Raw genomic sequence first — 22865 nt, 5'->3', positions numbered from 1 at the left:
CAGCTTCTTGAGCACCTGATCATTTGCAGAGCTCTATGTATTTTGCAAGCTGATCCCTTCAGCCAGGGAATTCAACAGACATTTGTCCTAGGAAACTACAGTGGTGCCCCGCAAGACAAATGCCTCGCAAGACGGAAAACCCGCAAGACGAAAGGGTTTTCCGTCTGCAGAGGCGCTTCGCAAGACGAATTTCCCTATGGGCTTGCTTCGCAAGACGAAAATTGACGAAAATTTTTGAGGGTTTTTTTCGCTCCAAAACCCCTTTTTCTGAAGCGCTAAGCTGCTAAAAGCCTTTTAGCAGCAAAACCGCTAATCCCTTAAGCCTTAAAAAGCCGTTTTTAGCCCTTAAACTGCCAATAGCGCTAATAGCGCTAATCCGCTAATGGGCTTGCTTCAGAAGACGAAAAAACCGCAAGACGAAAAGACTCGCGGAACGGATTCTTTTCGTCTTGCGAGGCACCACTGTACTACGCATAGGATGATAAGCCATGCCGATCTTAATAAACTGGACATTACAATTATATAGAGTAAGCGCTGGGCTTTGGGAAGAAGGGAGGGCTCTGAAAGGATCCTAGAGTCCTCCTCCTCCTCCTTCCCAAAGCCTAGTTAGCACTTGCTCAACTTTGAAAAGGAGACGGGAGGAGCCTGGGACCCTGACAGAGTCTCATGCCTTCTTCCCAAAACCCAGCATCTCCTTTAACCAGCTTTTGGGAAGGTGGTGTTGTGCTGAGGGGGGACCTCAATAATAATAATAATAAATAAATAAATAAATAAATAAAATAAAATAAAAAAATAAAAAAATAAAAAAATAAAAAAAAAATATTTATACCCTCCCCATCTGGCTGGGCTTCCCCAGCCATCTGGGCTGCTTCCAACAAAATATTAAATTACAGTAATGCATCAAACATTAAAAGCTTCCCTAAACAGGGCTGCCTTCAGATGTCTTCTAAAAAAGTCTGGTAGTTGTTGTTCTCTTTGGTGGGACGTTGTTCCACAGGGCGGGTGCCACTACCAAGAAGCCCCTCTGCATGGTTCCTGTAACTTGGCTTCTCACAGTGAGTGAACCACCAGAAGGCCCTCAGCACTGGACCTCAGTGTCCGGGTAGAACAATGGGGATGGACACGCTCCTTCAAGTATACAGGACCGAGGCCCTTTAGGGCTTTAAAGGTCAGCACCAACACTTTGAATTGTGTTCATATCATACTGCAATCATGCTACAGAAATAAATTTCAAAGCTAACTAAAGGGGTCCTGTGAGCACAAAGTGGTAGGTGGGTCTGAGACTTTTGTACATTAGTTGAGGTACCAGATTAAAACCTCATTGAGAGAGCCAGTGTGGTGTAGTGGTTAAGAGCGGTGGACTCGTAATCTGGTGAACCAGGTTCGCGCCTCCGCTCTACATGCAGCTGCTGGGTGACCTTGGGCCAATCACACTTCTTTGAAGCCTCTCAGCCCCACTCACCTCACAGAGTGTTTGCTGTGGTGGAGGAGGGGAAAGGAGAATGTTAGCCGCTTTGAGACGCCTTAGGGTAGTGATAAAGTGGGATAGCAAATACAAATCCAAACTCTTCATTGTCTCATAACTAGGTAATAGGAACAAGAAAGACCATGGATCTCTGCAACCAATCAAAGCAGGCAGTACTGGGTTGGAAGGATCAGTGATCTGAATCCATATAAGGCAGATTCATTTGTACCTCTCTGACCTCATTTTGTATGATCATACTACTGTTGAGGCAAAGTGTTCACGGAATTACCCAGTGCCAAAGAATTACCCAGCATTATGCTGTACCATTAATCTCTCCCATCACTTTCCAGATAGGTAACCTTGCCTCCTTCCAATAAGGGGACATGCGGCAATCGGTGCCATTTGCAGAAACCCAAGTAGCAGTGAACCCAGAGAAGCTAGTTCTAAAAACAAAACTCTTGGGGGTATAAGAGAGTGGAGTGTGTCCAATTTTAATCCAGAAGATAGGTGCGCTTCGCTCAGTCATAAATTTGTGTTTGTTATGTTCAAAGTAGTTCACTGGTTTTGTGCCACTGCTGAAACAAAAAACAACAGTAAATCTTATTCCATATTACCCATAAAGGAGACACATCAGATAAAAGTGCAGCATTTGTACTGCTGTATTTATTCCAAGGTTAAAACAAATAGAATTTTATTTTAGAGAGATGGGGGAGTGGGAGGGGGGAACCGTGGTGGAGTCAAGTGTTTCTACACAGAACCTGTCTTTGAACGCAACACTCCGCTTCCAAGAGATGGCTCACAGAAATGGAATAAAGTTTACAGATCATCAGAAGAAAATGTCAGGAGCTAATCAAAACAACATAGCCCTGCTGAAACAACTCCACAGAAATCACAGTCAGGCTCGAAACATAATTTGAGAAGGGGCCTAAATGGTAGATTCCAGTGAGAATTATCAAGCCAAATCATTTCAGGTTGCCATTTTGAATCAGCCTAGTAGTTCAGTCCATAATCTTTTCTTCTGCAAGTCAAATGCACTTTCAACAAGATTTCCAAATGCCCTTGTCCCTAAAACAAGGTCATCAATCAACGTAACAACTTCATTTCTAGTTTGCACTGTCAACTTAGCCTGCCCTACTGTCACAAATGCCTGATGCATGACCCCTCTTATTTTCAAGTCAAGGGTGTGAAGACTAATCTGCAAAACTACACAGGGAATAATGGCTTTCTTCTCAACTTCTGGTATTAATTTTGCTCTTCTTCTTGTAAGCGTTAGAAGGTCACCATTTCCCGAACTTTTCTTAAACCCCAAATCGAATCTCTAGAATTTGCAACATACAATCACATGATTGAAGTGAAACGGCAGAAGGTTAAGTGCAAGTCTTCCTTCCTGTGGACAGTCATTAGTCTCTATTAATCAGGGATCATTCATTTCATCTTTTTTGGGTTGGCTGCCATGTAGAGCGCTATCAGACAGTAGATGGTCCCTCCTATTGTTAGTGCCATCGTGGTCCGGTAAAGAAGCTGATCAGGAAGGCCCCGTTTCAGGTGCACTGGCAAACCATCGGGCTTCTGTTGATAAAATATATACATAAGAATTAATAAAAGCATGTACATTACCATCCCCCAAGCTAAAGTCTATTTGTACAAAATGTGAATGAAAGCTAAACCAAGATAGCAGATAGCAGCGAGCACAGACTATGGCTTTGGTGACCTGCGTAAGTTCCTGACCTTTCTCATGAAAGCAATGAGAGATTACTCAAAGCAAATATGCACATTTGTATTATTTATACAGGTTCTCGATAATTAAGTGCAGCCCACCCAACTCCATCCAGTTTAAGGGCAGAATACACCCACACACAGCCCAGCAAATGTGTTCCACGAGAACTTCTAAAGCCCTGGGAACCTTTAGCAGAGGTCCATGCACGTTAACTACGTATATTAGCCTGTGCCACAGGGCAGGTACATGCAGCTCAGTTGTGGCAGGTGGAGGGAAACAGATCTGACTATGGGCTGTGCTCAATATTTAACCAGCTGCATATGCAGGTCCTTCCTCTCCTTTCTTAACACTTGGTCCTCCTGTCTTGACATCAGAGAGGGACCACAGCTCAGCCACAGAGCAAACAGCTGCAGGCAGGAAACCTGCAGGCAGTAACTGGCATCTCTAGCCAAAAGGATCAAGTAACGGATGATGGGAAAAACCTCTGCCTGAAACCCTGGAAAGCCTCTGCCCACTGCAGAAGGTGATGCTGGAACAGATGGACGCAGAGTCTGAGTTATTAAATGGCAACTTCTTAGGTTTCTGACACTGTGACATTTCATGTTTCCTGTCATTGGTAGCCTATCAGGGAGCACAGCGTTGTGAAATCACAAGGAAGTTCACCACATCCAGACTTTAGGGGAGGGGAAAGGGAAACTAAGGGAGGGACTCAATGTCACGCTACTACAAACATTCCATGTGAGCAAACATATCAGATTGCCAGATGGAATGATCCCCCTCTCCCCAAGGATTGTTCTAGGGATTCTCCCAACCTCCACCTAGAACCAATTTTGGGGGCGCACAGAGGGAGGAGATGGGTAAAATAAAAGCCACATAGCACAAACAGAAGCCCGCACATAGGGCTTGCACTGATGAGGATCGTTACATGACTCCCACATCACATCTGCACTATTCACTTACACACAGTATAAAAGAATACGGCACAGTATTCCTTTAAGTGGCTAATCACACAAGATGCTTCCTGGCAAAGCACTGCTAACTTGCAAGTCGTGAGGTTTCAAGGGAAAAGGAAATAACACCAATTAAGAGCGGGAGTGTTTTCCGAATAAAAACAGAATGCGAGAAAAAGTGAGCTTCTTAAAGATCTGTTATTCTATCAGAACAAGGGAGTTTTGCATATTCCATGCAAGGTGCTCCAGCGGTTTACACTGATCTCAACTGCTAAACCGACTGCATTTATTAGTAGTTGCATAACGTTAATAGCAATGTTTAACTGTTGGGTTTTAACCTGACTATGTAACTGCCCATGGGCAAGACTGACCTGAATATGGCAAGCATCTGCAACAGACTGAAGAAGGAAAAAAAGATTAGTGCTGAGTTTATTCGTATCAGCAGATGTTGTCCAAAATGCTGCTGTTATAGAAGTGGAACACGTAACTTGCAAGCAGAACTCTGCATGTACAGTGCTCTTTCTTAAAAGTAGAAACTGGAATTTGGTCCAGAATTCTGAGAACTGCTACCATAGATGCATGAGTAGTGCAGAGAGAAATATATTGTGCAGCAACATACTGACATTGCCAAGAGAGGACTCAAAAGCAAAAAATGGTCTGCCAAGTTTTGGGGGATGATTCTTAAATGTTCTCAACAGCTCCTTTTCTCCATATTCTCCACAGTTATTACTACTCGTGTACAAGCCTGTGTGCCCCCTTCAGATCTCCATGTCTTTTCCCAGGTTCCAGTCTTTGCCCTCTCAGAGAGTAATTCAACGTTGCACCAAGGTGGCTGTTCTGTCGCAGCAAGCATTTTGGCCTGCGGGATAGAACGATCTCCACTCTCCTCCTCCCATATGCTGTTCTGGGGTCTCTCCCAAGCCAGTTTTTGGGGGGAGGCATGCAAAGGAGAAGAGAAGGAGCCAAAGCCCCAATACACAAGCGGAAGCCCTCACTCAGGGCTTCCACAGACAGAAATCATTAGTTGAATCCCACACTTGGTCTTTGTCCCTGCCAAAGACCTTCCATTTCATTGAAACTTCAACCTTGTAAGAATAATCAACCAAAGGACAAACAGGATAATTTTCAGATAAGGCATGGTTGAAGATTGGGCAGGGGGAAAGAGAACAGGAGAGGGAGAGAGAGAGGTGAGGAGGAGGCAAAAATCAAGCAGAGTGCACCTAGCGCTGAACTTACATTTAGCCTGCTGTAAAATTTGTTTTTACGGGTGGCGGGTTTTAAGGGACGCGGGTGGCACTGTGGGTTAAAGCCTCAGTGCCTAGGGCTTGCCGATCGAAAGGTCGGCGGTTCGAATCCCCGCGGCAGGGTGCGCTCCTGCTGTTCGGTCCCAGCGCCTGCCAACCTAGCAGTTCGAAAGCACTCTCAGGTGCAAGTAGATAAATAGGGACCGCTTACTAGCGGGAAGGTAAACGGCGTTTCTGTGTGCGGCTCTGGCTCGCCAGAGCAGCGATGTCACGCTGGCCACGTGACCCGGAAGTGTCTTCGGACAGCGCTGGCCCTTGGCCTCTTTGAGTGAGATGGGTGCACAACCCTAGAGTCTGTCAAGACTGGCCCATAGGGGCAGGGGTACATTTACCTTTACCTTTAAAATTTGTTTCAAGTTCTTTTTAAAATACTGTTGACCTCTAATGTAAACATAGAAACAAAGATATTAGCAGCATTTTATCAACACTTCTGCAAGCCTCAAGCATTCAGCATCCCCAGCGATCAGACACAAATTCAACTAAGATTATTGACTGAATATTGTTTCTTCCCACCTGAAAAAACTTCTGCAGCTCCGGTACCCGGTTTTTACCAAGATACTCGATGGTGGGCGGTCCTTCTGAGGCAATTTTAGTTGGCGTTGCAAATATTAGAGTTGGCGATTCTGTAGATACAACTGGCTTCAATCCCTGCATAAAATGAGATGATTAAAACTTTGTTTGCAGTGAGCACAGTTATCAGATACATTATCAGCTATATAAACAAGTGACCAGACAGTAAGAGACTACAAAGCAAGAGCGTCTCTGGCTTAACCTTGAACACTGTACTCCACAGGACCATCCATGTTAAATGCAAGAAGAGACATTTAGAGAATTACGGTCAAGTGCACATCTACAGTCTGGAAGTTTGCCTGCAAATGGCAAGTCATGTGCCTGCTATCAAGGGAAAGGGGAGAAAACAAAATCTCCTCCATCAGCTCAGTTGGGTTCAAGTACCACTGACGTCTCTGCCCTCAGAATTAAATGGTAAGAACCTGAATTTGCCTGTTCCGTCCCTCCCTCCCTTGATAATTCTTTTGAACTGCATTAACTGTAGGCTGTTGCAGCATGGACCTGTGTATTTCAGAAATATATTCCATTTTGCAACCATTACAATGGTGGCCAATTTATTTCTGGGACCAAGTGCTGGATTTTACCTTTAAGCATCTCTTCCAAGGTCTGGTAGGAACCCATATAGCTCAGAGACAGCCTTTCCCACACAAGCTTCCCTGTTTATATTCTGCAGAGTGGGGGTAGTCGACTGTGTGCCCCATATCACATGAGGGGAGGACACGTGGGATAGGAGACTGCCCCACACTTGTGGAAGAACTGTGACAAAATGGTCTGCAGCTCTAATGTTTTGCAGCAATCCAGGGAAGAGGCAAAACCTTCCTCTGCTGCAAGACGTTTAAGTGGGCATTTCTGCTTGTAAAATACTACCGCCATAGGATGCACAGTTTAGTGACTTTATGGGACTTTGGTTTTATTGCTATTGCATTAGTGGACGCTTTGTTAGAAGCATCTTCACGCATTGAAAAGGCAAGTTATAAATGTTTTAAATCAATAAATTGCCCTTTCTGCTTCACAATAGAAGCTGAATCAAGTCTTTTCTTAAAATTTTCCAAATGAAGTCACCAGCACATATTGAAAAAGAATCTGTCAAGAAGCCAACCCAAAGCAGCGAGAAAACAAAATTAGACTGGCAAAGTCTGCCTCTTCCAGATGCAGAAGCAAATGTTTCTCGACCAAGGGTAGCCAATGAGGTGCTCTCTACTAGCCATGGGGGCTATGTTCTCCCTCCACTGTTGGGAGGCAATGTGCCTCTGAATATCAGTTACTGGAATCACAAGTAAGGGAGAGTGCTATTGCACTCAGGTCCTGCTTGCAGGCTTTCCCTGGGCATCTGGCAGGACAATGCAAGAACAGCATGATGGAGTAGATGGGCCTTCAGCTTGATCCAGCAGGGCTCTTACATTCCAACTCTCATCAGCCCCAGACAGCATGTGGAGAGATCATGGCTCAAATCTCCAGCAAACCATGAAGCTTAGTGAGTGACTTTGGGCCAGCCACACTCTCTCCTGCCATAACCTAGCTCAGAGGTAATCGCTACCAGAGAGAAATGACAAATCGAGCTGTTAGACTATGCTGGAATGGCTAAACTCAGAGACCAAGAAGAAAAGAAATTCAAAAAAGAATGGGGAAAGTTTATAATTTATTTAGGAGACCACTGTGAGCAGATGAAAACATTAGCAGGATTTCAATCCTACTTGTAATGTAACAAATACTACGGACAATATGGATAGATACAAACCGTAATTATGAAATGATATGCAGTCGGAAACGTTAACAATAGGACCCATGGGGGAAGTCTCGGGATTCAGAGTTATCTCATTCTATGGATATGTATTTGGTATTGTAACTAATTTACATTTGTAAAACCAAATTAAAAATAAATAAATAACCTAGCTCAGAGGGCTGTTGTCAGATGGAGTTGGGTGAAGCAATGCATGCTGCCCAGAGCTTTTTCCAGAAAGAGTAATGTATAAATGAAATAAAATTTGGTAAATGACCCAAATCATCTTCTTTGGGAAGCAGGCCTCTGGCTAGGAATGGGCTCGTAACTATTTTAATTCACTTGAGAAAACAACAAACAAACTACTCTCAAATTAATGGCAAAAAATATATGCTATTGGAGATGTATTGCTTTCTCAAAACAACAACATTCCAACACGAAGACCTCAGGCCAGCCTTCCTCATGGTGTCTACCAATGTCCATGTATAGGGAAGGGCAAACAGCCATTGCTTACTGCTTCTGTACACATTTTCTGGGTTCTTACAACAAGAAGAAACGAGGCAGCAACAAGTGAGGAAGAGCAAAAGTTGGGTAGCTTCACAGTAGGGAACACTGCAAAGCTGGAGGGTGGCTGAATGCTACTCTTGTCCCACTGTCCTTCCCAGTATAACCCCTTGCAGTCAGTCCCACTATGTTAGAACATAAGGAATAACATAAGATGAGTCCTGCTGGATCAGGCAAGTGGCTCACCTAGTCTAGCATCCTGTTCCCATGGGGCGCCAACTAGATACTAACCGGGAAGTCCACAAACAAGACCTAAGTGCAGCAGTATTGACCCCTCTTGTGATTCCTTGCAACTGGTATTTAGAGGCATACTGCCTCTAACAATGGAGCCATCATGGATAAGAGCCATTGTTCAATCAGGCTTAGTTTCAGGTTGTGAGTGTATAGGATTGCAGCCTCAGTCTAGTCAGCTGAACAGATGTGGGAGCTGACCCCTCAATACCAACAGAAATAGGAGTTACATTCATAACAAGTCATTCGTTTAGTCTTTCTTCCCCTTGAGTTTTGAATGCATTCGTGAACATTCGTTTAAAAAGAAAGTCAATTAAGAGATGAGCGTGCCACCTTCACAATGCAGTGTTTGTTCATTTAGGCATTCAAGCATTGCTGATGAAGAACCAAAATGCAGCTAATTCTGGAATGCTTTACTTCTTACATGCAGGCATTTAACAGAGCTACACTCAAGTAAAAAAGGCTGTGCGGCACAGCCAACAATTACCTACATACAGATTCCCTACTTTATTATTCCAGACAGTGAGTGTGAACACAATATGCTTGACATTAAATTTGCATTTTAACAAGGCTAATAAGTACATGATTGAAATGAATGTCTACTAATTAGTTTTTGTTTGTTCATCTATCAAGCTGTCTGCCAATCACATACATTTTCGGAAAATAATGTTCACTTGTCAGGTTAACTTCAGGTAATACTATTTATATTTGCTTTTAAAAAAACATGCAGTAGGGAACTCACTCAGCTCTATGGAATGCATCAGAAATCTATCCAAAGACAGACCCCACTGCTATTCTGCATATCTGTGAATGTATTCATAAAATACAAAAAAAAAACTGTATTGAGAAATATAGCCTATACTAAGCTACAGCTGAGGGACACGGGTGGCGCTGTAGGTAAAAGCCTCAGTGCCCAGGACTTGCCGATCGAAAGGTCGGCAGTTCGAATCCCCGCAGCGGGGTGCGCTCCCATTGTTCGGGCCCAGCGCCTGCCAACCTAGCAGTTCGAAAGCACCCTCGGGCGCAAGTAGATAAATAGGGACTGCTTACTGGCGGGAAGGTAAACGGCGTTTCCGTGTGCTGCGCTGGCTCGCCAGATGCAGCTTTGTCACGCTGGCCACGTGACCCGGAAGTGTCTCCGGACAGCGCCGGCCCTCGGCCTCTTAAGTGAGATGGGCGCACAACCCTAGAGTCTGTCAAGACTGGCCCGTACGGGCAGGGGTACCTTTACCTTTACCTTAAGCTACAGCTGAGAGGTATCTTTCCGATATGCACACAGTGTGATCCCCATCTGGCCATTTTGAAATATGCCATGGTATCAAGGAATGACCATAAATATTCTGTTTGGTGAAGAGGAACAGAACATTGATGAACAATGATGTTTCTACAAGGGAAGTTAGCAGCCATTTTGGATGGGAGAAAACCCATGGCTTAGCAAAAGGGATGTGCTGTGTTGGCAGCAATAGGTAGGGAGAGTGCAGAGGATATAGGGCAAGAAAGAGGACAAGTAAGAAGTGAGTCCAGGAGATAAGAGTAACTAGAAGGCTGGGATACCCAAGAAACAAGATATTTAATGTAAGAGGAGCACAATCACTGTCGGTGGAAAGGAAAGAAAGGAGAAAGGGTAACAGAGGCACGCGGACTGACAGCGAGGAGAAGAGAGAAAGGGAGCTGTATAGAGGTTAGTGTACTGTAGTCTCTAGGCAATCAAGGGGGCTGAATGTCACTTTGTAATATGAACTATTCGTCTAAAATATTTCAGGCTGCATTAATTAATTGATGGGTTAAAGTATTTACAGGCCGCCCCCATACAAAAGAATGAATAAATTGTGTTGTCAACACATAAAACATCATAAAAGGAACACCAAAAAAAAAATCATAAAAACGACTGGCTCATCTAATAAGTTTGAACAGCAGAACAGGCCTGTCGGCATAAAAAAGACCCAGGAGATGCCTGAAATGCCGACACTAAATGCCATACTATTAGTTGAAGCTACTCAGGCTTCTGAGACACAGGCATTAAACAACAGCGCTCTGCAACATGTTTTCTAAATGTATGAAGCAGTGAGCCCCATTTTATTTTAAAAGATAAAGTTGTAAAACAAAAAGCAAGTTAAATCAATTATTAGAAAAGTGGACAAAAGACAAATAAAAATGCCTGCTGAATCGACTAGTGCATCAGCCTTTAGGGGGAAACAGCAGAGGTAAGTGGCTTCTCATATCTAAAGGCAGGTTGTTCCAAAGCAAAGGAACCACCCAAGAAAGAGCCACGTGTCCCCCTGTCATTCTTCCAGCCTCTCCCTGTGAGGGTAGGCAGAGAAGAGCCTGACTGTGTGACTGCAGCAAGTTCACTGTCTGATTTCTGGTAGAGCAGGTTCCTTAGGAATCCAGGACCCAGGCCATAAAAGGCTGTATAGGTCAAAAACAGCCCAGGCAAACATCAGTGGACACTGCAATTTAAATTGAGGCTATAAATTGCTTGATGCATTCCCCAACCTCCCTGCCCCTTGCATTTAAAGTACTGTACTGTACTTGACTTCCTCCCAAGAATCCTGAGAAATACTATAGAATCATAGAACAGTAGAGTTGGAAGACACCCCAAGGTCATATAATCCAACTTCCTGTAATGCATGAATCTCAACAACAGCACCCACGACAGGCGGCCATCCAACCTCTGCTTAAAAGTCTCCCATAGTTCACTAAAGGGTGCTGGGAACTGCAGCTCTGTGGAGAGTAAACTACAGCTTCTACAATTATTCAGAGCTGTCCAGGTGGTGCAAACGTGCTTCCAAAGGTGTGGTGCGGATGCAACCTCTGCTTTTGTTGCAATGGGTCATGCCCCCCGCCCCAACTAATTTCTCCCAATTTTTATTGCTCACTGTTCGTTTCATTTACCATATACTGCATTCTCTGTACAGGGAAGCCTTTTAATGTGTAATGTTTTATTATGATTTTATGTATCTTGGAAGCCGCACAGGGTGGCTGGGGCAACCCAGTCACATGGGCAGAGTACAAAGAACAACAACAACCACTATTATATTTCAAATACTCTGCTACAACGCTTATTGACAACAGCTGTTATACATATTTCAAATACTCTGCTGTGATGCTTATTGACGACAACTATATCTCAAATACTCTCTGCCGCAACGCTTATTGACAACAACTATTGTATTTCAAATACTCTGCTGCAACGCTTATTGACAACTACTATTATATTTCAAATACTCTGCTGCAAAGCTTATTGACAGCAACTATTATAAATACTCTGCTACGCTTATTGCCGACAACTACTATATTTCAAATACTCTCCCCAGGGAAGTTTGCCTGGCACCTTCATTATGCACCTGTAGGCGCCAGGCAAAAATGTTCCTCTTTAACCAGGCATTTGGTTGATCCGATATAAAACCTATGCCCTTTAAAAATGTGTGTGGGTTTTGGAGGGGGTATTGAGTTGCTGTTTTTATTTTTATTAGGTATTTTGTGGTTTTATATCTTGATTTTATTCTATGAACCACCCTGAGACCTCCAGGTATAGGGCAGTATAGAAATTCAATAAATTATCTTTCAAATCAGAACCAGTGAAGGCGGTGAAGGTCCTGTGTGAGTGTCTGGAGGCGGTTGGAGGATGGTTGGCAGCTAGCAGATTGAGGCTGAATCCTGACAAGACAGAAGTACTGTTTTGGGGGGACAGGAGGCGGGCAGGTGTGGAGGACTCCCTGGTCCTGAATGGGGTAACTGTGCCCCTGAAGGACCAGGTGCACAGCCTGGGAGTCATTCTGGACTCACAGCTGTCCATGGAGGTGCAGGTCAATTCTGTGTCCAGGGCAGCTGTTTACCAGCTCCATCTGGTATGCAGGCTGAGACCCTATCTGCCTGCAGACTGTCTCGCCAGAGTGGTGCATGCTCTAGTTATCTCTCGCTTGGACTACTGCAATGCGCTCTATGTGAGGCTACCTTTGAAGGTGACCCGGAAAGTACAACTAATCCAGAATGTGGCAGCTAGACTAGTGACTGGAAGCAGCCGCCGAGACCAGCCTTGAAAGACCTACACTGGCTCCCAGTACATTTCCGAGCACAAGTCAAAGAGTTGGTGCTGACCTTTAAAGCCCTAAATGGCCTCAGTCCAATATACCTGACGGAGCGTATCCAGCCCCATTGTTCTGCCCGGACACTGAGGTCCAGCGCTGAGGGCCTTCTGGCAGTTCCCTCACTGCAAGAAGGGAGGTTACAGGGAACCAGGCAGAGGGCCTTCTCAGTAGTGGCACCCGCCCTGTGGAACTCCCTCCCACCAGATGTCAAAGAGAAAAACAACTACCAGACTTTTAGAAGACATCTGAAGGCGGTCGTGTTTAGGGAAGCTTTTAATGTTTAACTATTGTATTTTAATATTCTATTGGAAGCCGCCAGAGTGGCTGGGGAGACCCAGCCAATGGGCAGGGTATAAATAAATTATTATTTATTTATTTATTTATTTATTTTTGACACCAACCATATTATATTTCAAATATTCTCTGCTGCAACGCTTCCTTGCAAGCCGCCCCAGGGAACACCTGGTGGGCAGCCACAGAAGCACGTGGAATACATGAAGCCTGCTTCTCCATTCCGCCTTCCCCGCTCCTCAATGAATAATAATAATAATAATAATAATAACAATAATAATTTATTATGTATACCCCGCCCATCTGGCTGGGCTTCCTCACTGTGGAGGGTTAGAGAGAGTTCTCTCTTTAGGTCATTGCGAGAACTGGACCTCATGGGGCCCCGTAGGGAAGTCTCTCCTCTACGTGAAGCGCAGCTGTGAAGGTCAAGCTCCCGGCGGCCCGAGAGCGCGGCTGCCTCCGTTACCTGCGGGGCGTAGGCGGCGGAAGCGCCGGCCCCCACCAGCCTCTGCGTGAAGCCGCTGAACTTGTAATACATCCCGGCACCCGGGGACGGCTGCCTCGCTCCGCCACGCGCGCAGCTCCGCTTCCCCAGCCTTACGAGCCGGCAGCTGCCCGCAGTGCTGCCCGCCGAGAGGAAGGGGTAGGCGAGAAAGGACCTCCTGTGCGACCGGGTCGTTCTTGGACCTCTTCCCCGAGAGGGGTGTCCTGAGCGAGTGCCTGAGGAAGTCGGTCCGAACGACGAAAGCGCGAGCGCCATTGAAGACCCTAAGGCGACCCTGTCCTGGAGTGGATATTTTACTATTTTCGCGCTGTGGGTTCGTTTGGCCGGCTTCGGAAGGAAGTAGCTTTCTAATCGGGCAGTGAGATAGACAACCTCAAAGCCTAGCTCGGTGTACTTCTTGGTCTTCACTGCCAAAGAGATGGGAAAGGGGTAGAGCTGCACTGCAGTTATCCGGAGGCGAAACTTCCTGGTTCCTTTCTGTAGTTTCCCCATCCACGCACCCTTTCCTCCCCTGGGACAAGAGTGACAGTGGAAGAAACCCGCCATCTGAGCAGCAGAACTCGAAAGGCAGAGTTTAAGTATTCCAGGCGGAAATATTCTGCACAATTTCCTGAAAGCGAGCCCCAACTGGCAGGCAGTTCTGAGTTAATAAAATATATCCGTAATAAATTCAGATGTCATCTCAAAGCAGTAAATGCAGGTTAGTGTTTTTCTTTTTAAGTTTTCACCTTAAGACCTGGTGCAAAAATACCAGACCTTCCAGATGTTACTGGACTCCAAATCCCATCATCCCAGACCATTGGCCATGCTGACTGCAGCAGATGGGAGCTGGAGTCCAGTAACACCTGGAGGGCAACAGGCTCCTCGTTCTTTCTCCTTTTGCTTTAGTGTGGATGTGCTGATGCCCAACTGTGCATCTGTTCTAAAATGCTGGTCTCTTCCATTGCTTCCTAGGAGCATAAGAATATACTTAAGACTCTACCAAAAAATACATAGCAATCATGCAGTCTTCTTCATATTTCTGTATATCATGATGGGATCCACATCCCTCCTAAGAACATAAAACGAAACTGCTGAATCAAGGCAACAGGTTACTGTATACATAACACAAGAGCCCTGCGGGATCAGTCTAGCCCAGCTTCTAGCCGTGCCTACCGTTTGAAGAGTGTGATCTACCTTTTGGAGAGTACCAAAAATTGCAGCTAAAATCAACCCGGAAGCTGGAGTCGAAGTGTAATTCTACCCTTTTAAAAAATGAAGTCTGTATGTTTATAGGTTGTTGGTGTTTTTTTAAAAAAAGAAAGCCAAGAGCCCAAAATCGACCAATCCGCGGTAGGGAGGAGCGTCACGTGTAGGACAGTCGCCGAGCAACCGTTGTTAGGGAGAGAAGCCTTTGATGCTCCTGCATCCAAGAGAAAGACGGTCAAGAGCTGGAGGAAGGTGATGTGCGAGAGGATGGCAGGCTGAAGAGGAGAGAGGCGGAGCAACAACAACAAATAGCCAGTGCTTGGAAACTTAGCTTTTCCAGTTCCAGTTCATAATTTAAAAACTCACACTTAATAGTTTTGCTTTGTTTAATTTGTTTCATAAAAAATATATATGTCTTGATTGTAAAAAGAAGAAGCCTCAAAGCAGTTTACAAAAGAAAAACAATAAAAATCCAACAAAATTCACAGCCATTCTTTAAAACATACAAAATATATATCCTCTCCTAGCATCTGTATATACACTGTACATACACTGGGCTCCCGGAAAACTCTGAAGTGGAGCAATTTGGTTTGGGACACTGGGTAGCTTTGGATCTGGAGGTGCTGCAGCCAAAAAGGAAAGAAAAAACAACAACTGCCACATGCACCTTCCACCTTGGCTGGCATAAGGAGCAATGTTTGGGATGTGCTCATTGCTTTGTTCCTCTGGATTATTCTGGCTGTTTATAAAGTGCCATAAGACTCTCTTGCCTCGTCAAGCATGACATTTTAGGTAACACCTTATGGCATAAGTGTTAAAAAGTCACACCACTGTACTTTTAATCAGCCTGCAAAGTTTTAATCAGCTTGCAAAGACAAAAATGTGTGGTAAAGAGCACACTTCGTACTGACAGATTAGCCCTCAAATGGCCCGAGGAAACCAACATCACAAACGATGATGCTATGTCATTAACATAACCAGGATTTTGAAAACTCTACAAGTTGAAATGAAACCATATGTTTAAAACAGCAGTTCATATGGTGGAGAGGAAATTAGCAAGAGTTATTTAAAGCAGGAACCGGAAGGACTCTGCTTGCAAAGTGGCATCTTGATAAATCATCAGCTCGAGTGGGTAATGACAGAATTAACACCTCATTCCTAAACATTTAGCATTCACCACATCAGTCTGAAGTATTCTTGCCATGTTATACTACAATATGGCAGAATACCAGAGGTTGTTAACATTGCATTGACACAATTGTATAGGCAGTGAATTCTAACTTTTTATTTGTTGTTCAATGGGCTGTTGGGGATGGGGATAAATTTAAGAATGCAACAGAATTGTATTCAGTCTATATAATAGAATACTAGACATAGTTAGAAGCATTGCCCTATGTATAGATACTCCAATTACTTTCAAGGGGCTTTACTCCCTAAGAAGTGTCCAGACGGTTCCGCCAGTTAGCTATCTCCAGTTCCCCCATGGCAGGGTATCTATCCAGATGTCCTTTTTATTGCACATTCATGATGATTTGTGCTCATGATGCTATTGGGGCAGTCACACACAATCCTTCTATCAAGGCTGTTTGTACCTACAAAAGATTTGGAGTGTTCACATTGCCCCATTTCTGATCTGTACATATTGTTGCATTTCATTCCAGTCTCCAAGCAGTGCGAGGTTCTAGGCGCTTACCCAGAGCTTGTGTTTCCTTTTGGAAATGAGGCACAAAGGAGACTGTAGTGTCTTTATGATACATGGTTTATTTACATATATATACAAACAGCCTACAATGGGGGGGGGGGGTTCACAGCATTGAAGAGGGTCTTTTGCTTCTCCCATAGGCATGGCCTTGGATTACAGCAGAAGTCAGCCATAACACACACACACAGGCTTTCTAGCCTACAGCTTTTCTTCCAACTTCTAGCTCATATAACTCCTAAACCCTGACTTTTGTTCTTCACACTATCTGTGAGTTGAGGGAGAGGCCTCACCCATTTTTAATCTGGCACAGAGCCCCCTTTCCTTTGTTCTCAGGCGATCAAATGAACACAGGAAGCTGGTCCGGCTTGATTTTAAACACTTGCTGGATGCAGGGATTAAAGTGACTGGCACCCAGTTTAATACTCCAAGCCTTGATTAAATTCGAACCCTTACTGGATCCTGCTCTCTGTCACCCCCAAACTCATAACAATCTAATGTTGAAATCAAGGGTTAGGGAGACATCAGGGAAACGGAATAAACTGCCGCGTGAATGCAGCCTTTGTTTATTTTGTGATGCTTCTCCAGTGCCACTACATGATTGCTATAGTGCAACAAAAGCGAGACAAAAATAAACCAGATCACCTGTGGTATTAAAAGTTGCAGGTTTTCAGCATGAAGAAAGTTAGTCCACATCCCCTTTCTAACCCAGCAATTCCAAAGCCGTCACTCTCTCTAGGTTGGTTAATGTTAATTGCAGGTAAGGCACAAGAAAACATGCCATTCATCCCTTTGCTCTGGCTTCCTGGGATCTGCAAAGCCTCATTAGAGCCAGGGAAAGTAGCAAATGGGCTTGAGAGAGTGATGAAAAGTTCAAGGAGCAAGCAGCGTGATGTGAGGAGCAGACTGATGGTGCTTCCCCCTGAGGGTACAGAGAAATGCAAACTGGAGCCCCTGATTTGCATCCACCAATAACCTTGCCTCATAAATATATGAATAAGTAAACACACAAGAGACATTTCCCGGGGCCGATCTAAATGCAAACTACTCTTTGTTCTTTTGGGTGTACCATTGAGGCATGTTCGGGAGGAATAGGTGAGAGATGGTTCTGTGTTCGCTCTCATTAGGCAAAAATGACATTGAAACAGCAGCAGTAGCAGCCTTCCAGGGCTCTGTGGCTTGTTCTTTCAGAAGAGCTTCATGTTCAGATTGTTTTTTAATGAAAGAAAAAGTACAGAATTCCTCTCCTCTCACACACAAACACACAGTCTGCACAGCTGACAGCTCAAACGCCTTTGTATTTTCTTGCAGGGAATAATTTCTCAGTGCACCAAAACTTGCCTCACAGGATCTTTTGTGCAGGACAGATGTCTGCTCCTTGAGCCCTGTGAATGTACCCAAGATGCAGTTCCATTCCCTCAGTCACAGAGAACAACTGAGTGGGTAGATTTTGAATATGAAAATTGCTTTGTGTGTTCATGGCTTGTTTATGCAGCAATCATTGGTAAAGAGCTTGAAATTGAAAGATGGGGTAGGAGGGCAGGAAAGAACCCACCTACCTGTGTTTGCTATTAATATGCGCAGCAAACCAATGGGGAGACACTGCTAACCTCGCTTCTGAAGGCTAAAGGAAGACTTTAGCAGCAAGGTGACACAATGAGTACAGTGGTACCTCAGGTTAAGTATTTAATTCATTCCGGAGGTCTGTTCTGAAACTGTTCTTAACCTGAAGCACCACTTTAGCTAATGGGGCCTCCTGCTGCTGCCACGCCGCCGGAGCATGATTTCTGTTCTCATCCTGAAGCAAAGTTCTTAACCTGAAGCACTATTTCTGGATTAGCGGAGTCTGTAACCTGAAGCGTATGTAACCTGAAGCGTATGTAACCTGAGGTACCACTTTGAAACCTTGTGAAAATTCCTTAAAAAGTGAGTTGTGTTGCTGGCATCCATCTGTCTCAAGTGACAATGGATTGCGCCTCCGGGAGTGTAGTCAAACCGCCACATTAGCAGCACTGAAGTGATCTCCCAGGGCGCAAGCCTGGGCAGTGTGTATGGAGGTCCTAGGCTACTCAGACGGCAAGACACACACACACACTGCCTCACTGATGTGGTCCAAAGGAAAGCAGAGCAATGTGTTTGGCATCAGCTTGGCTGCAGGAATTGCCAGAAGGAAGCATACAACTGTCTTAGGTACTGCAGTCTGGATTTGTGTAGGCTTTACTCCTTAGCCTTTTCTTCCCCCAAATATATCCCGCAAGGCAGCCAAGGTTTAGTACAGTGGTACCTCTGGTTGTGAATGGGATCCGTTCCAGAGCCCTGTTCGCAACATGAGAAGAATGCAAACCAGTGTCTGCGCGGGTGGTGATTCCCTGCTTCTGCACATGTGCATGACGTCATTTTGTGCATGAGCGACAAAACCCGGAAGTACAGTGGTGCCTTGCACCGAATGCCTTGCAAGACGGAAAACCCGCTAGATGAAAGGGTTTTCTGTTTTGGAGGTGCTTCGCAGGACGAATTTCTCTATGGGCTTGCTTCGCAAGACGAAAATGTCTTGCGATTCCCGGGGTGGTTTTCTCGCTCCCCACCCCCTTTTTCTAAGGCACTAAGATGCTAATAGCCTTTTAGCAGCTAATCCGCTAATCCCTTAAACCTTTAATAGCCGCTAATAGCCGCTAAACCGCTAATAGCGCTAATCCGCTAATCCGCTAATGGGCTTGCTTCGCAAGACGAAAAAACCGCTATACGAAGAGACTCACGGAACGGATTCTTTTCGTCTTGCGAGGCACCACTGTAACCCTTTCCAGTACTTCCGGGTCACCGTGGGACGTATCCTGAAAGAACGTAACATGAAGCGGACGTAAGAAGAGGTATGACTGTACCAGATTTTTCCTTCTCCTAGATCAGGCATCCCCAAACCCCAAACTTGGCCCTCCAGATGTTTTGGGACTACAATTCTTCTCACACTGGTCCTGTGAGCTAGGGATAATGGGAGTTGTAGTCCCAAAACATCTGGAGGGCCAAGTTTGGGGATGCCTGTCCTAGATGGACTACCTTCCCAGGTTCATAACCACCATACGCCCCTCGCTTCCCTCTACAGCACGAGCAGAAACCACCTCCTTGACCCACTATTGGTCTCACCCAGAACCTGTCTTCACATGCAGAGGAAGTCCCTAATTCACCAAAGGTTCGAGACCCATCAGCTACCCTCCTCTGGATTAGCTTGCCAATCTTAGCTGTTTTCTGGTGCGTGGCTGCTGTCACATGCTGACAGCTTCTAGGAACCACAAATGAGAGCTGAGTACAGGACAGGGACCAAACATGGACAAAATAGCCCAGAAGGAGCATGACATGTCTCCCACCAGAGGTATTGTTCCATCCTTAACAACTCATACCTCCTCTTCCCAAATGAGTGTTTTTCTGGCATTTTAGGGCAAATTTGGTTTGTAGGTTGCTTGGCACCTGCTGTGATGGAAAAGCAAACTGAGAAGCAGTGATCTTCCTTGGGGTCGTGGGTTCGAGTCCCACGCTGGGCAAAAGATTCCTGCACTGCTGGAGGTGGAAAAGATGGCCCTTGTGGCCCTTTATGATTCTACGATTCACCGTCTTTCATACTCCATTTTCCAATATTCAGTTCTTTCCATCTCAGGCTTCACCAATAGGATTTTGTGTAGGAATCACCTTAACTGACTGGCAGAAGCACGTGCAGTGTTCCATTGTTTTCCTTCACAACAACAGAGTAACCACATGCTCAGCTTTTGTGTTCATTGTTTCTGGACAGGCTTGAACCTAGCACCTTTCATTTTCAAATAAATCACTGGCTGAAATAAATCCATTTGTGTTTATTTTTAATCAGATTTGCGCTCCTCTAAGCAGTGCAAACCAGCATACAGGGAGCCCTCTCACGTTTATCATCGTAAAAATCCCAAGAGTTAGGTTAAGCTGGGAATTAGTGACTAGCTCAAGGCCAGCCTGGGAAATTCATCCTCAGCTGAGGAAATGAAATGCACACATTCAGAGGAAATAACACACTGTGCTCCCACAAATATTTTCTTACCCAGGGATTGTTGTTAATCATTTCCTTCTACAGATTTCAATTGTAAAGAATTATGCAAAGAGGAAATATAAATTTATATTCACAATAAAATTACACAAGGTTAAATGCACACATCTCTGTAATCAACTGCCCACCTGATGTTTACTTTAGAGAGAAACTAGCAGGGAATGTGTTTTGGCAGGCTTTGCACTCCAAGACAGAAACATGAAAAGAAACCCTAGAATATGGGTGAGACCCTTTTTGTTGGTTATGGGGAAATAAAACGGACAGGAGAGCCATAGCTCAGCAGTAGTGCACATGCAAAAGACATGTTGTTGTTGTTGTTGTTGTTGTTGTTTAGTCATTTAGTCGTGTCCGACTCTTCGTGACCCCATGGACCAGAGCACGCCAGGCACTCCTGTCTTCCACTGCCTCCTGCAGTTTGGTCAAACTCATGCTGGTAGCTTCTCATGAGGTGGCCAAAGTATTGGAGCCTCAGCTTCATGATCTATTGTTTATTTATTATTTAAATTTGTATGTCACCATCCCATATACGGTAGATGTGCTCAAAGCAGCTCACAACAGCACCACCAAAATGCAAATCGATACATAATTCCAGTAGCAATCAGATACTAAATCACTTCAAAATATAACATGACAATCCAGTTTGATTATATGAACATTGTAACATTTTATAGCTTGGTTAGAGCGTGGTGCTGATAATGCCAAGGTTGCAGGTTTGATCCTATATGGTGGCAGCTGCATATTCCTGCATTTCAGGGGATTGGACTAGAATGATCCTCAGGGTCCTTTCCAACTCTACAATTCAGTAATAAAACACACTATCAAACACCTAGGTCATGTGCTCAATAACAGAATCGCTAGGTGTGCTTTTTTATAATAAGAATACAAAGCTGAAAATGAACTGCAGCTAAAATATTATGTTCATTTTTCACATGGTCTAGTCCTTCCCCTGACCACCCCCCTAATATTCTTAAGAGGGTCTCTTCTCCAGTCTTCGGAGAGTAGCTGGAAATGGGGAGGCAGATGGAAGAATGAGGAAACCCCGACAAAAGAACAGTGGCAAGAGAAATTGGCAGAATTGGCTAAACTGACATATAAACTGCGAGATAAGGACAACTGTGACTTCAAAGAAGAATGGGGACTTTTTACAAACTACTTACAAAGACAACAAAATGAATTGGACTCCTTGGCAGGTTTTGAATAAACATACACAAATTTATTGATTGTTAACAGAATAGACAGATAATATAAGGATTTATACAATTTTACAGTATGCAGAGAATAATATGTGTTGAGAAATCAAAGAGAGGAGCTGAGGGATGTATTGGGGGGGAGGGCAGGTTTGATGGGGAGGTGGGGGGGAGGGGGAAAATAATGAATATTATATGTTTTGATATTTTGTTATGTTGAAATTTTTTAATAAAATCTTTTTAAAAAGCCCCCGCCCCCAAAAAAGGAAATGGGGAGGCATAAAAAGGTCCTCCTTTCCTTCCACTCTTCAGGTGTGTGTTTTTTTTTTAAATAATTTATTTACAACATAAATCCACAACAACTCATACATACAAACAAACAAACCAACCCACCACCATTGACAATTAAAACATATCAAAATTAAACTCCTATCCACATACACAAAGAAAACATAACATAAAAATAAAAGACTTCCTTTATCCTGTAAATGGCCTCCCTAATTACTTCTTGTATACTTTTTCTTTTATATGTGACTATTACAATTTTTCCTAATTGTGACTTATAAAACCACAAAATCTCCTGTAGAAATTAGTCGAAACAAGTCCAGGTGTATATTTTGGGGCACTGTTTGGTAAAGTATTCTCTGCATTTCTCCCATTCTCTTTGAAATTCTTGTCTAGGTTGTCCCCTAATTGTCTGTTGATCTGGCCAATTCAGTCTAATCTAATAATTTATCCTGCCATTCCTTTTTTGTTGGCACTACGGTAATTCTTTTTTCCAATTTCTGGCAATTAAGGTCCTCGCCGTGCCTGTGGCATAAACGAATATTTTCCGATCCTCTTTTGCTATACCTGTGTCTGTTGCTATACCTGTGTCTGTTATTCCTAATAGGAAAGCTTCTGTATTCCACTCTTTTTTTTAATATGAAATTTTAGGTGCAGTAATGCGCCCAGAGCTCAGAAACTGCTCATGCTAATGAAATTCCCTGTAGCAAAATGCCCCTAGAGCAATGGGAGTTTCGAAAACTGGCATGTGCCCCATGCTGCTGAATGCTGCTAGCTTGCCTGGCCACCTGTGAGGGAGTTAGATCATTCTAGGGTCAGGAGAGCAGAGTGGTCCTGAATGTATGGTGGTGGCCTATTCTTGCATAGCTGTCAAGTGCCCCTTATTTGAAGGGACAGTCCCTTATTCCAGCGGCATGTCCCGCTGCTGTCCCTTATTGATGGATGTCCCTTAAATGTCCCTTAAATGATGTCCCCTTGAATTTCAAAGGAAGCAGCTCCTCTCCCTCCCTCCCTGCTGGCCAGGGAGGAGGGAGGCTC

At 44.3% G+C, this 22865-nt stretch overlaps 1 protein-coding gene across 2 annotated transcripts; it reads right to left on the bottom strand.

The window, feature by feature from the left end:
- Positions 1-2100: 2100 nt before the first annotated feature.
- On the bottom strand, positions 2101-13560 carry COX7A2L (cytochrome c oxidase subunit 7A2 like). Of its 2 annotated transcripts, XM_083433158.1 has the most exons (4): positions 13370-13495; positions 7407-7539; positions 5950-6084; positions 2101-3034 (listed from the first exon to the last, which is right to left on the bottom strand). In XM_083433158.1, exons 2-4 carry the CDS (start codon positions 7434-7436, stop codon positions 2891-2893), a joined length of 309 nt encoding a protein of 102 aa, XP_083289284.1. In that variant the 5' UTR covers positions 7437-7539; positions 13370-13495; the 3' UTR covers positions 2101-2890. The 2 variants fall into 2 exon arrangements, with proteins under 2 accessions (XP_083289284.1, XP_083289283.1); XM_083433157.1 differs by lacking the exon at positions 7407-7539 and having other exon boundaries at positions 13370-13560.
- Positions 13561-22865: the final 9305 nt, after the last annotated feature.

Source organism: Podarcis tiliguerta, assembly GCF_965153285.1.
Source record: "Podarcis tiliguerta genome assembly, chromosome: 3".
Taxonomy (NCBI): Eukaryota; Metazoa; Chordata; class Lepidosauria; order Squamata; family Lacertidae; genus Podarcis; species Podarcis tiliguerta.
This window is presented reverse-complemented; position numbering and strand designations above follow the sequence as displayed.

What these genes read in the sequence shown, in the direction of transcription:
- COX7A2L (XM_083433157.1), bottom strand. Translation starts at nt 13,441, where the DNA reads ATGTATTACAAGTTCAGCGGCTTCACGCAGAGGCTGGTGGGGGCCGGC. An exon ending in CCGCCGCCTACGCCCCGCAG is followed by an intron (nt 6,085 to 13,369) that starts GTAACGGAGGCA and finishes CATTTTATGCAG; the next exon opens with GGATTGAAGCCAGTTGTATC. An exon ending in AGCTGCAGAAGTTTTTTCAG is followed by an intron (nt 3,035 to 5,949) that starts GTGGGAAGAAAC and finishes TTTTATCAACAG; the next exon opens with AAGCCCGATGGTTTGCCAGT.